The sequence below is a fragment of the Chamaea fasciata genome, unplaced genomic scaffold, assembly GCF_029207755.1.
Source record: "Chamaea fasciata isolate MVZ Bird 193981 ecotype frontalis unplaced genomic scaffold, bChaFas1.0.hap1 SCAF_12, whole genome shotgun sequence".
Taxonomy (NCBI): domain Eukaryota; kingdom Metazoa; phylum Chordata; class Aves; order Passeriformes; family Sylviidae; genus Chamaea; species Chamaea fasciata.
The window spans coordinates 9,128,407-9,141,624 of NW_027094097.1; the positions used below are offsets into that span (position 1 = coordinate 9,128,407).

Sequence of the window (13,218 nt, forward strand, 5' to 3'; positions counted from 1 at the left end):
GAAAGGGAGGGAGGTGGACCTTGGCCAGACAAACCCAACCTAAAGCTTTCTTTGTCTCTGGTAATCCCTGTTAAAAGCGCTCAAATGCCGCCTGGTGGAGAGCTACTCCTGTAATTAACACCAGCAATTATTGGATTCAAAGTATAACCTCAGCTGTCAATGGTGATGAACTTTACCCCATCTCTGAGGGTTCCTATACTTCTGATTGTGGGGGGTTTTCCGACTCTTACTTGCTGTGGCTGAGGTAAACCTGAATTGCAAAAAACCCAGACTTTTTAAATGGTGACTCTACATGTAGCTTTATGATTTTTTTCTGTCACACCTTTAGGGGCTGGAAGTGGTGGGCATGGAAGTGTAGCACAGGCAGAGCCTGTGGCCATCAACTAATTCTACTCCTGGAGCCGCACCAGTAAAGAATTAGGGTTTCCTTTTTTGCCAGTAAATAAGCAGAGTTAAAAGGAAGAAAACAGGACAATTTTGGTTTGAGTCCAAGTCTTCAGCACGTTCTTATACATTTAGTGTTTCCATTTGTCTGGTGATATGCTAAAAGCAAGCAGTGGAAACCATTCATGAGAACTCTTTTTCATTCTCATCTTCATTTGTTGTCATTCTCCTCAAAAAAAGAAAAAAAAAAACAAAGACCCAATTGCCTGTGGAAAATTATGTGTTTTGTCCATGTTTCTAGTCTTGAAATGCCTGTTGCGAGGCTTCTTCAGTCTGCTCTTGCAGGGCAGGAGCAGGTTGAATCTGTTTCCAAAGAACTGGGCAGAGGGAGCTCTCCATCGACTGTGAGTCCTGGGGGCAGCTGGCTTACAGATGGTCAGGAGGTGACAAATTACCTGCAAGGCTCTAGAAGCTTTTGTTGATAGCCCTGCAGAATGTGGTTCTGTGTCTGCAAGCCCTGGGCTCAAACACCTGCTCAGACACAGCACAAATACCAGTTTTTGCTGTGAGAAGCCTGGTAGCCCTTCCAGGACAGTGCCTGAGGTCTTTCCTCCTGGTGTGTCATTGTGCTGGGGCTCCCAAGCTTCACTCATATACTGATTTTGGTAGCATCAGCAGCTCCTCGCCGCATCTGGGAGACAGCATGTGCTGCCCTGAGAAGGAGTGAGGTACAGGTGTCACTCTTACTTGGGAACCTTGTTATAATACAGCCCACATCCTTCAGCATGGGAAGGGGCAGCTAAACTTTTAGGTGTTATCAAAACAGGATTAGCCTGCCCAACGTCAAGAGAGGCAGAGCTGATCCTGACTGTGCCTTGATTAGGAACTGATGGACTGAAGAGAGATGGGTCTCCCACCTGACCCCATTCTAGCCACCTTCCATTGCATAGTGCTTTTCGGCTTCAGGGGACAGATAAGTACTGCAGGTAGATTGCTCTCAGATGAATTAGGATTTGAAGAGATGTGGCAGAGAACTAGTCAGTCAGCTTTTCCAGAGCACTGGATGCTGACAGACCTGTTTCTACCAGTGTTTCACCCCTCTGAATGTTGGGCATCATGCAAGCTCTGCTCCTCTTTACTCAGGGGAGTGGTGGAAGATCAGGGGAATGGTGATGCTGTGTAACATGAGCATCCCTGGAAAAAACCGCTTTTGCCTCCTTTGAGGCTGAAATACCCTCTTCACTTACTGTCAAGCTGGAGCCTCTGATCCTCAGCTGTGCAGTGTTCAGAAAAGCTTCAGGAGCTCATCCTTTTTGCTTCTTGTGGCATATATTACTAGTATGCTCAGCATGGCAAGATCTCAGCACAGTGGCCTAAGCTTGGGCCAGGCAGGCAGTGCCATTTCTTAAGGTCATGAGTAATTTTTTAAGGACGCTTTGTTTGATAAGTCTGCCCAGGACTGCACGGTCATGGTCAAAAGCTATTTGGCACTCAGCCATCCCAGAACTGGCCTCACACCCACAGTAAAGGTGACCCTGCTTGCAGGTCCGAGTCCTGCCTTTCCTGTATCCCAGTCTGCCCTTTAGTAGCGCCAGTGTGAGCCTGTGTGAGCCGTGTCTGCCTTGCAGAGCATAAGCACAGGGCTGCTTTGCTGGCCCCTTGAGAGAGGGGCTGTTCTGCTTTGTTGAGATGTGTGGGAAGCCCCAGCATGAGTGCCCCAGGAGAGCCTCCCTAACTCAGCATGACCAGGCACTTCTGTGTGGGCCTGTCGGCTCTGTGTGGCAGTGAGGGAACACGCCATAAGAGAGCAGCATTGCAAAGCATTGGAACCCTGTGTAGCAGCCAGTGCTTCCTTCAGTAGAGCTCCAGTGCCTTCTGCCTGTCGTGCTGCCAAACATCCTCTCATCGCTCCTCCTCACCCTCCTAGAGCAAGGAGCTGGAAGAGGTCAAGATACCAGACAAATACTCTTCGGTGTTTCACACAGCCAAGGTAGCTTTATGCAGCTTGGCGTTAAGATGGCCTCTGTATCTGTTACAGGGAGTATTTGGGAATCTTGGCTTTTTATTTCTGTTCCCTTCTGTTGGTTCCTCTCCTTTCTTCTCCCCCTCTTATGTCCTGAGCCAGCTGTAAGTAGCTGTGAGCATGGTAGCTAGGGATCCTTGCTAGGAAAACTTGGGCCTTGCTTTATCATCTGCCAGTTGTTTGTTTGAAGCTGTTGATAAAGCAGGAGGTGGGAGCCCTGTGCTGGCACTGAACAGGGCTGTTCTCACCCTGAGAGGGCAGACCTAGAGACAGTCTGGAGCTGTGGGCTTGCCCTGAGGCAAAGGTTGAGCAGCACCTGCCTCCAGCATGTCTCTGCTGACGCTGGCTGAAGTCAGCAGTGGTCTGTCTGCAAAGGGTTCCCAGTGAATGAGAATTGAACATTCCTCCTGCCAAACTTGCCCAGGTTTGATTGGCATCCTGATGCTGATTTATTCTATTATTGGCCTTCACAGGGAAACTCACAACATACTTTTGAGTGAGTTTGACCTTGAGCTCGCTGCCTTTACCTGCTTTTCACTTCCTACAGATGGAGGTGCTTGTTCTCCTGGGCATGTCATTAATGTTTTCCAGGGTAACACAGATCCTTCTGAAAGGCAGGTTTGGGTGCTGCTTGCATTATTCCTGACCCTAGTACTTTGTTCCCTGTCCCAAGCAGCCCACTGTCCTCTTCCCCAGTAACACTTTGCCATTCATTCTGCAGAAATCAAGGAGGTGGAAAAGCAAACGAGAAGGGACAGATGCCAACAACCGACCTATCAAAGCTGCTGGGAAAGTTATTATCCAAGATATTTCCTGCTTGCTGCCTGTCCACAAGCTGCTGGGAGAGCTCTACATGTGAGTACATGCAGGCTGTCATCCTTTCCCAAATGAAAGTAGCTGTCTTTGGCATTGCTGTGCTTTAATCCTGACATCAGTCAGCATGGATCCATGAATGTTTCTCTACCTGCTTCCTCTGTTCTTGCCTCACTGCTTTTTTTTGGTATCCCTGTGATAGGGGACCTGTCTCCTGTAAATCCAAAAAGTGTGAGGGAAGAAATCTGTGATGAGGTGTGGTCAACAGAGTTTGAAGTGGTGCTTCAGCATCGTCACTACAAATATTACAGGTTCAGATTGTAACCTGCTGAAGAGAGAAATTATCTGTAGAAATTCCTTTTCAAATCTCACGTTAAATGGACAGGCTTAAAAATCTCAGTAAATGCACATTTTCATTCTGTGAAACCATTAATAGCTCATAAAGCTTTTTAATTTCAGAAGTATTTGATATGTTCCCACTTGGTTGTACATGTCAGGTCTGTTCTGCAAGTTGTTCTGGGTTAATGGAAGGGATGGAGTTCTGTGGGCATTTTTGTGTTTTTGTTGGTGTTGATTTTGGTTTTATTTTAACAAAGGGCTTCCTTTTTCCAGACTTTCTAAATCACATGGTTACAAAACCTCTGTTTCTGAATTCTTTCTTTCTTAGCTTTGGTAATACTGGTTGGTCCTTAACAGAATTTCCAGTTTATGGACATTCAGGGAAGAAGCAGGTTTCCTTTCTGAGGAAAGAAAGAGAGGAAAAAAACCCTTCTTTCTCTCCCTTTCTATGTTATTAAAAAAAATATTCTCTTAAAAAACCTGTTAGACCTTACTTCTTGGGACATCTTGTGTAAACAGCCTGACCCTTTTCCATATATTGTAAAAATCTCAAGCAGTTGAAATGTTGGGAAGATTTCTGTTGACAGGCAGAAAAGCGCACGTGGGCTTCCTCAGCCCACCTTGCCAGCCTGTCAAGGCTTCACACGGTGGGTGTGTTATCCCCCAGCCAGCCTGGGTCTTACCAGTGTGCCCCCGTCTCCCTCTGAGTCAGCCAGAGCAGACTGATGGGCTGAATGGCAACAGGACCATGTAGCCAATGGCACCAGCTTCTAGGGACAAGAATGATTCTGGACTTCGCAATACCCTGGCAGAAGTTTGGTCTGATATCCTCTTGGAAATGGTGTTGCTTAGAATCAATCCCAGCTAGCGTGGAGTTGGACTCGATGTGCACTGTATTAGCAAAAATGAATAGTGGGAGGAGGATGGCAGTTACTCAGAGCTGAGTTACCTCCTTTCTTTTCAGACTGAACGTGAATAACATCCAGGAGACTTGCCAGAAGAATGCTGCCTCAGCCTTGGCTGTGGGGCGGAGGGATCTCGTACAGGTATGCCGTGGAATCAGACCTCTTCCTCACCATGCTGTGCTACCCTCCAATGGCTCGTGCTGTCACCCACACCCGAATGGCCACTGGGGTTCAGCAGCTCTATCAGGGGCTCTCTGGTTGCTGAACCAGGCCTGTCGAACGGCTGCCAAGGTGGTCCCCATCTCACTGACTCTGGGCATTGAAAGATTCCGTCCCAGGACTGCACACAGATTCTTTTATGCCCTTTGCCATACTGAGTGAAACACATTTTTCAGGGAATTCCTGTAGGCAAAATGAAGAATGCAGCCTGCTTTTGAGTCATCAAATGGAGTAACTGTGCGCAGAGTTGCCTAGCTGCTGTCAGCATTTTGATCCGTAATTTTTTTCATACTTATGTAATTGTTCCCATTGTTTGGCATTCATCTGTGCTGGCACTGGGTACTAACTGCAGCTATCTTCTCCCAAGAGAGCCTGGGCCCAGGGGCCCCAAAATGGGGCTGGCTATTTGCCTTCAGCTAAAAAAGGGAGGGAAATGGCTATTTTGGCCTATGCTTTTCCCTGTGATTAGTCCATTGCAACAGGCAGAACATTTGACAGGACATGGGAGCACCTGAAAGAGATGGGAACTGGCAGTGCCACAGGAGCTGTGCACATCTTCTCAGCGTTTGGCCCTTCCTAGAGCTGGACAGGCAACATGCATAGGCTTACCTGATCTAAGCAGAAGCTGACTGAAGCCGTTGTCTTGCTTCTTGGGTTCTGTGACACCAGCAGAGAGAAAGAAGGTCTAGTTCCCCTTTGTCTGTTCTTCCTCTTGCAGTCTGGTTTGTCCACATTGGACCAGAGTTTGGGTGGAGTAACTTCAGCAAGATTTCTCTGAGATAACTTGGTTTTTCCTGTCCTATGTGACTCCATCCTGTAGTGCAGCTCACAGCAGACATGCAGGCTTGAGTTGCAAGTTGCAGGTTGGATGTGCTTTGTAGCAGTGTAGGAAGTGGCATCTTTCCTGTTTCCTTTCTGTGTACTCTCTTACTCAGCCCAGTCCTTGTTTCGGTTTCTCTTCTGTTGCTCTCTCTGGTTTCACGGGGAGCAGCTTTAGGACTGCTTTTTCTGGCAGTTTGTTCTTTATACTTAGAGCATATGGTTTTTCTTTATTGTCCGCGTTCCCAGTTCTCTTAATTTCTGCTGTCTTGTTAGCACCATGCTCTTTTTCCTTTCCTGCTCTTTTTTTTTTTTTCATGCTAAACTAGGAGCTTTCCTTTTCCCTGCAATATTCTAACTGTCCCATTTTTTAAGGCACAGCAGAAAAAACATTCCTAGATCAGTGGTGTGGAGACTGACAAGATGGAACCATTTTCAGAGTAGGGGATGATAAATGAAGGAGAAATTTCATGTGAAGTGGTTAAACTTCTGAAGTAGAAAAGACAGTGTCCTGTCTGTGCCAGGCTGCATTAGGAGAATCGTGCTCAGTGACACCACTAATGAAAGGATATTTCTTATGCAAATTATGATTGACCAGTAAACTTTCTGCCACCAGACATCTCTGAACCCAAGAACTGTATCAAATCTAAACCTTTTGAGGCTTGTGAATATAAAATGCACTAATATACTATAGACTGTTCTACTTCTGTGTTTAACTCAAACACAAAACGAGGGGGACAGGGAAAGCTTTGGGTTTGTGTTAAACTCTGTATTATCTGCAACACAGAGACCGAAACTGTTCTCTGCTGTTAGGGGGGGGAAAAAAAGAACCCTAACACAAACAGAAAAACTCCATTATTATCTGTCTGTCTGTGTGTGAATTTGTGCACACCTATGCCCTGGGAGTGTGGTTAATCCTAATTGTAGCTTTGCTGCTTTTGCTTCCTGTCTGCCAGGTTTGGTCACTCGCCATGGTAGCCACTGATCTCTGTCTTGGACCGAAGTCTGACCCAGATTTAGAGATACCTTGGGCACAACATCCATTTGGACGTCAATTACTGGAGTCCTTGTACGTGCCTGAATGTTGGGGAGGGGTTGGGGAATGGTTGCTGAAGCAGAGCCCTCCATAACTATCTATGTGTAAGGGTTCATTTCAGATTTGGGGTAGTGCTGCAGCATGGATTCTTTTCCCATCTCAAGCCTGTGATGCATCACAAAGGGAAACTCCAAATGTGTTTCTGGCATACGGGAGGCAGCCCTTTACCGTCCACCTATCACTCAGGTCTTCCTTGGCCAGCATTGAGCAATAGGCCAGGCACAGGTGGAGCTCTGCTTGCCATACCCACAATGCCTGACTTGGAGATTTGGGTTTCCTGCTCCCTACTAAACGAACCTGTTGGTGCAGCATCTTTTTTCCACTTTTATATTCCCTGTTCTCACCTAGCTTTACTGGGAAGTTGTTCCAGTGGCATCAAAGCCAGGTGTTAGCTACAAATATCTTCCAGGTGCTGAATCTGCTCAGGGGGGCACATAATTTGTAACTGATATTTTTTGTTGATCCACCCTATTTGGAAGTGCAGGATTTGTGTGCTGTACTTTCCATACTGTTGCCTGGCCGAGCTCTCTCCTACTGCATGGCAGTAGTGAGAGCATAGCACAGGTTGTTCTTTATCACTCTCAGCCTTCAGAGCAAACTGGAAACTTCCTAGCCTTCTAGAAAACCTGCAGGAGCCTTTTGCCTTGTGATCCAGGCGCAGGACACTTGCACCCAGAGGGCTTTGTCAAAAAGACGTTGTGGCTGGGAGTGAGCCTAATGGCTCCAACAGAGCCCAAGCACTGCTGGATTCCCAGAGCTCCCATCTTTCTCCCACCAATTTAGGGCATGAATGTTTTCAGGAGAACTTGGCTCCTCAAAGATGTGACAGAAAAGCCAACCCAGGCCCTCAGTGTACATATCTCCTGTGGGCAGTCATGACACCCAAACCCATGTATGCAACAGGCTTGATATTAGCTGCCCTGGAATCTCAATGGTTTTGCCACTGAATTCTTCCCAGTCTCACACTGTCTTTTTCATTTCCCAGGCTGGCTCATTACTCACAGCTCCATGACGTACAGACCCTGGCCATGCTCTGCAGTGTGTTTGAAGCCCAGTCCAGGCTCCAGGGGTGCCTAAACTCTTGTGTCCCCTTTCCTCAGCGTGCCTCCAACCTGGCCTCCCACAGCCGATACGTACGATCTCCATTTCTTTCCCATTTGTCTTGGATATCTTTAAATGTCTCTCACATAGATTACATGATTTATTCTCCTCTCCCCCTCAACAGCCCAGCTTTACTTCCTCTGGCTCCTGTTCCAGCATGTCAGATCCTGGAATTGGTACTGGAGGCTGGAGCATAGGTATGAGACCTGGCTAGTAAATAAAGGAATCTCCTGCCCCTCTGGCCAAGGTTTTAGATGGCTCTTATGGTGGGGAAAAGAGGGAGTTAGTACTGGCTATGATTGCAGATGTGCTCTGCCAGAGCAGCTCTGTGGGGTATGGCCAGTATGGTGTGACTCCGTGGCTGGAAGTGAGCAGGTCTTGCAGTATCTGTGTCGAGGCTCTTGCAGTCCTGCACCTTCTGGCTTCAGTAGATTCTTCATTCAATGAATATCGAAAATGGCCTCAAAATGTCATCAGCCAGCTAATTCCACAGCGTTTGGGGGAAAAGAAGTGCTGGGCTTTCTTCTCTCAATGGAAAAAATGCAGCATTTGGAAAGACTGGCTTCTTTGTATTGTGAATATTCATAGAGGTTTTTCACTGTGACAAAGGTGACGAAGGGGGACTCTGGTGTCAGAGTTGAAGCTTTTGGCAGATTCCTAGTGATATACAGGGCCTGGGGTAGCATCAGCCCTGTTAGTACCACAGCTCTAACTTTTCAGTGTGATATCAAGGCAGGTGTGACGTGGGGAACAGGAGAGGATGGGGGTTAGGGGAGCGGATAATCTTTTGTAGCAGTTATTAGCAGTCATCTCCCTGCCTCCAGGGCAGTACCTTGCATGCAGAGGCCCCTTTACGTAATAGCAGTCCTGGTGATGAGAGTCCTCCCTGTCTAGGAAAGAGGAACCCAGTCCCGCCCAGGAAAATGTTCCGAAGCAAACTCCATGGGATTGATTGCCTGATTACTTTTTGTCTAAAGCAGAAGGCAAAAGGGATTCCTGCACATCAGATTTCTCTGCCTGGTGATCCCCATCAAGTTCTGTCACCAAAAGTGTAGTAGAAGCACTTGGCAAGTAGAGGCTGGCACTTAGTTCTTGGAGGCGGGGCAGTGTTTGTTGGAATGCAGGGGGTGGTAGGACCGAGATAGGACTGAAATGCAGGGGTGCAAACCTGTGGTCTTTGATGTCCCTTCCTGACTCCAGTTTTGAGGGGGGAGATGCACTCACAGCCTCTTGGTGTTTGCAGCAAACAAAGACACAGAGCAGACCTCCACTCCCTGGTGCGAGTCTTCTCCGGATGACTTCCGCTATGGAAACCTAATGTATCCTGATCATCGGGAGCGGGAGAAGGACCAGCATGAGAAAAACAAAAGGTAGGTTATCATGTGCTTCAGGGATATTCAGAGATGCCTTACTTGTGTCTCAGTCACGTGGAACACCATGGCCAGGTCTGTCTTGGTGCTGTACAGTACCACACCTGCCCCTAGACCTTGTCATTCACACAATTACTTGAAGAAGCTCCATCCTGCAGATCAACGCTGCTGGGATTACACATTATACATCCCTAGCAGGCCATGGTGAGGGCCCCAAAGGACAGTCCACCCACAGAGTGTGCACCCTGGAGTGCAGAACAAGTCAAAGCCAGACCAGTTTGTGATCAGCAATGTTTCAGCAGCCTGTGGGAAGTGCCCTGCTGCATTTCCAGCCTAGCCATTGCTGGAAAGAGGATTACAACCAGAGTCTCTGACAGTCAATCAGTTACAAGCCTGTTTGTTCCTCTAGGCTGCTGGATCCTGCCAACACTCAGCAATTTGATGACTTTAAGAAGTGCTATGGAGAAATCCTTTATCGCTGGGGCCTGCGAGAGAAGCGAGCTGAGGTTCTGAAGTTTGTCTCATGTCCTCCTGATCCCCACAAGGGAATTGGTGAGTGTCTGGTCCAGTTGCCCAGGCAGAGACACAGCTCTGCCTCAGGAGCTTAGGAACGTGCCATCTGCAGGGCAGGATGTGTCATGGATGGAAAGGACAAAGGTTATCTGAGAGACCCACCCTAGGGAGTCACAAGGGTTTAAAATTGTTATACAGGTGTAATTGAACCTTGGTACAAATCGTTCCACAGGATTAATGATAGCAAACCAATTATTTAATATGAATAAAATATGAAGGGTTTATTTAAATTGGTTAATATAATGATACTCATTAGACTAAAAAGGTCTTAATCAGAATTATTTACCACACAGTGTAGAAAATTAAAACTAGTAATACAGTGGTTATTAAATAAATAATATCAAAGCTAGCTTAATAATGATCAGGTAAACACTGATGTCCACCCATAGCAATGACCATGGGCAAATCTCTCACTCAGCTTTGAGGAGTGACCTTGAGGGGTGTCCCCACCCAAGGTAAGGATCTTCACACACACCTAAGGGAGGGGTGTTAAAATTTTCACCATTTAAAATTGGAACTGGTCTTTATGGTGTGAAGTGATAGACTGTCAGTCACACAATTTTAGATAAAGTGTTGTCCTGCCTGCTCAACAGAATGTGCTTTATTTTTGAGTAAGATGCTATCAGCTCTTTGGTTTCTTCTGTAAACATCTTCCTCTCCCTTCCCTACCAGGGCTTTCACATCCCTGTTGATGCCAGCCTTGGTGAGAAAGCATTTGCCTTACCTATCCGTGTGATGGGTCTGATTTGGGGTAGTGTCATCAAGCTGGTTTCAGCATTCTTCAACACTAAGAGCAGCAGCCCCCTCCCTGCTCAGTCCATCACTGATAGCTTGCAAGTAGGGCAAAATCCAAGCTGTTCTACTCCTGCTTAGGCAGAGCATCTTGCTACATGGATTAGGTGTCCACTGGTTACTGAAATGTCACTGCAAATGTGGCATTTAACCTCTGACAGCGATAAGCTCTGCCAGTAAATGGGTTTGATGACTTCTTCACAGTTCTGGGTGGAGGAGAGGCTTGCAGGTGTTGTTTCAAGGGTTTTGTAGACTGTAACATCTCTCCAGGAAAGCTGGAAAATTCACATACTGCCATGCCAGCAATGCACAGCTCTGTGCTGATGAATGTCCTTTATTCCCTCTGAGATGCCCTGTCTTCATCTCTGATCCTGGGCTGAAGTGTCCTTATGTTAAAATTGTGAGATCTCTAACTAGGTGAGCTAGCCAGCAAATAGGTGAAGAGAACTTCTCTCCCAAAATACTTTCAGCAGCGTAGATGCCCAGATTAAGGACAGCTGCCAAACTTCTTCAGAGACCTCTGGGAACAGATGTGCTTGACCAGGGGGGAGAAAAACAAGTGAAGGATGCCAGAGAAACAGCAGTAGTCCCACCTTGTCACCCAGGACAACTTCTGGGGAGTAGTTGGAGTGAAGACAGGTGACTTAATCCACTGCCTTTGCCCCTCCATGGCTGGCAGTCTGATACAGGAGCCATCAGGTGGGCTCTCTGATGAGAAATGGAGGCTGTTCTTGCTTGCTTAGTGACACTTCCTAGTGGTAAGAGGTGGATGATCCCAGCAGGAAGCCTTCATGAGTCAGTGTCTCCAAAGCTTGAAATCCAACCCACATTTCCAGCAGACAGCTGTAGCCATCAGGGGAATTGGTGAGCCAGTCAGTGCCTCAGTGCTCCGGTTTCCCCTTCCTTTAATCGCGTGTGGAGAACAAACCAAGAACGCTGAACATCATCCACTCTCCCATCCTGATGGGGCTTTGAGGCAGCTTCAGGGACTGATCTGCTGAGCAAGGGGCTGTATGCAGGGCTGCTCTGTCCGTGATTCCGCCAGCACTAACTGTCCCACTCTGCGTGTGTCCCCTCCGGCAGAGTTCGGCGTGTACTGCAGCCACTGCCGCAGCGAGGTGCGCGGCACCCAGTGCGCCATCTGCAAGGGCTTCACCTTCCAGTGCGCCATCTGCCACGTGGCCGTGCGGGGCTCCTCCAATTTCTGCCTGACCTGCGGACACGGAGGCCACACCAGCCACATGATGGAGTGGTTCCGCACCCAGGAAGTCTGTCCCACGGGCTGTGGGTGCCACTGCCTGCTCGAGAGCACCTTCTGAGCAGTGGGGACGGCGTGCCGCCCGGGAACTGGTCGAATATTTAATTCCCAAGCCATGTTGAGTCAGCTCTGCTCTGCTCTGTCTGGAGGAGATTGCTGCAAGAAGCTGAAGCAGGATGTCCTGGTAATGTGCTGTGGTGATGTTTACAAGTGCTTCCATTACTCCTACACTTCCCAGGTTGCTTTCAGACCAATTCGACCAAATTCCCTGTGTCCATTGCTGGCAATGGATGCCAGACCAGAAAAGCTCTCTCCTCCAGAAGGGTGGGTGAATATTGGTTAGTTTGGGATGAAGAGGTTTTTGAAAGCTCCCCTGGAAAGGGCCCACCTGGCAGAGCCAAACTCGCTCCAGCAATATAGAGTCTTTTCCAGCTGCCTCCTTACACGGGCTAAACTGAGCAAAACAGTTGCTTTACACAATTAAAGTAGAAATAATTCTCAAGCAACAGTAAGGTCTAAAGGTGAGTTGTAAATGGTGTTTGAAGAGGAAATAGTCCATGGAACTGTGCTCAGAGTTTCTCTGGAAGCAGCAGGGTCCTTATTTTGAATGGCTGTTTACATCGTTCAGATTTCACCACAAAGCAAGAGAAGGAAATGACATTTTTCAGGCTTACTTCTTAAATAGATTTCTGCTCACTAGTCAGTACCTATGAAAAGCCCAGACAAGCATCCAAGGTCCCTGGGATTAGTTGCTTCCAGCAGTTTTAGTACTGTTAGGCTTTAAGGTATCTCCATCTCCTCCTCTGACCAGGTGATAAAATGCACTTTAATTTGTCCTTGTCTTGTTGGTGGACACTTTCTGGTGACTCTGGGAAAGGCATCTGCCTTTTGAGTTTGGGATCCGCACTGTCTTTCCATAGATGTGGTGTTTTGGAAAGCCTTTGCTCCCTCACTGAGAAAACACAAAGAGGACATTTATTCCATACAGCTCCTTTTGGCTGCTGTCTCCAAGCACTATGGGGAAAATTATGGGTAATTTGAGATTTGCTGCTGCTGGAGTGATGAGGCTCTTGAACAGGGAGGCAGCAGTTTCCAGGGAAAAAGGGGGTTTGGAAGAATGGTGGGATCCACGGAGGCAAAAGGTTTATGACTTTTCTTACTGTGGAGCATTAACTGGAGAATGTACTGATGGATCTGTCTGTTTGGGGCTATGCCTGTGGGACAGCAGCGCAGGGACACTGCTGTGCACTGTGTGCACACCTGGAACGTGCAGCCTGTGACTCTCAAGGGCTGGCTTAAGCCTGAGATTTGGATTTGGCTGAATGTGTGGTCAGGGATGAGCCAGCTGGAGCTACCCCCACCTGTACCAGCGCTGATCCCTTCTCCCACACTTGCCTGCTGAGTGGGGCCACGTGCCATGCCCATTCCCGACCCTTATGCTAGCTCAGGCTGTGGGATCCTGCTGTGGAATAAACAGATGATGTATCTTAAACAATTAAAACATTAAAATTATTTTTTTAAAGTGC

The 13,218-nt window shown here is 47.6% G+C and overlaps 1 protein-coding gene across 6 annotated transcripts in view; it reads left to right on the forward strand.

The window, feature by feature from the left end:
* The window catches only part of WDR59 (WD repeat domain 59), a 49,003-nt gene extending 35,785 nt beyond the window's left edge, over window positions 1–13,218 (forward strand). For all 6 annotated transcript variants that reach the window (XM_066194425.1, XM_066194420.1, XM_066194424.1 and 3 more), the window contains 8 exons: window positions 3,129–3,262; window positions 4,524–4,605; window positions 6,459–6,571; window positions 7,584–7,731; window positions 7,824–7,896; window positions 8,943–9,069; window positions 9,479–9,621; window positions 11,518–13,218. In XM_066194425.1, coding sequence (XP_066050522.1) covers window positions 3,129–3,262; window positions 4,524–4,605; window positions 6,459–6,571; window positions 7,584–7,731; window positions 7,824–7,896; window positions 8,943–9,069; window positions 9,479–9,621; window positions 11,518–11,753 — 1,056 coding nt within the window. In that variant the 3' untranslated portion in view covers window positions 11,754–13,218. The remainder of the gene's footprint in view (window positions 1–3,128; window positions 3,263–4,523; window positions 4,606–6,458; window positions 6,572–7,583; window positions 7,732–7,823; window positions 7,897–8,942; window positions 9,070–9,478; window positions 9,622–11,517) is intronic.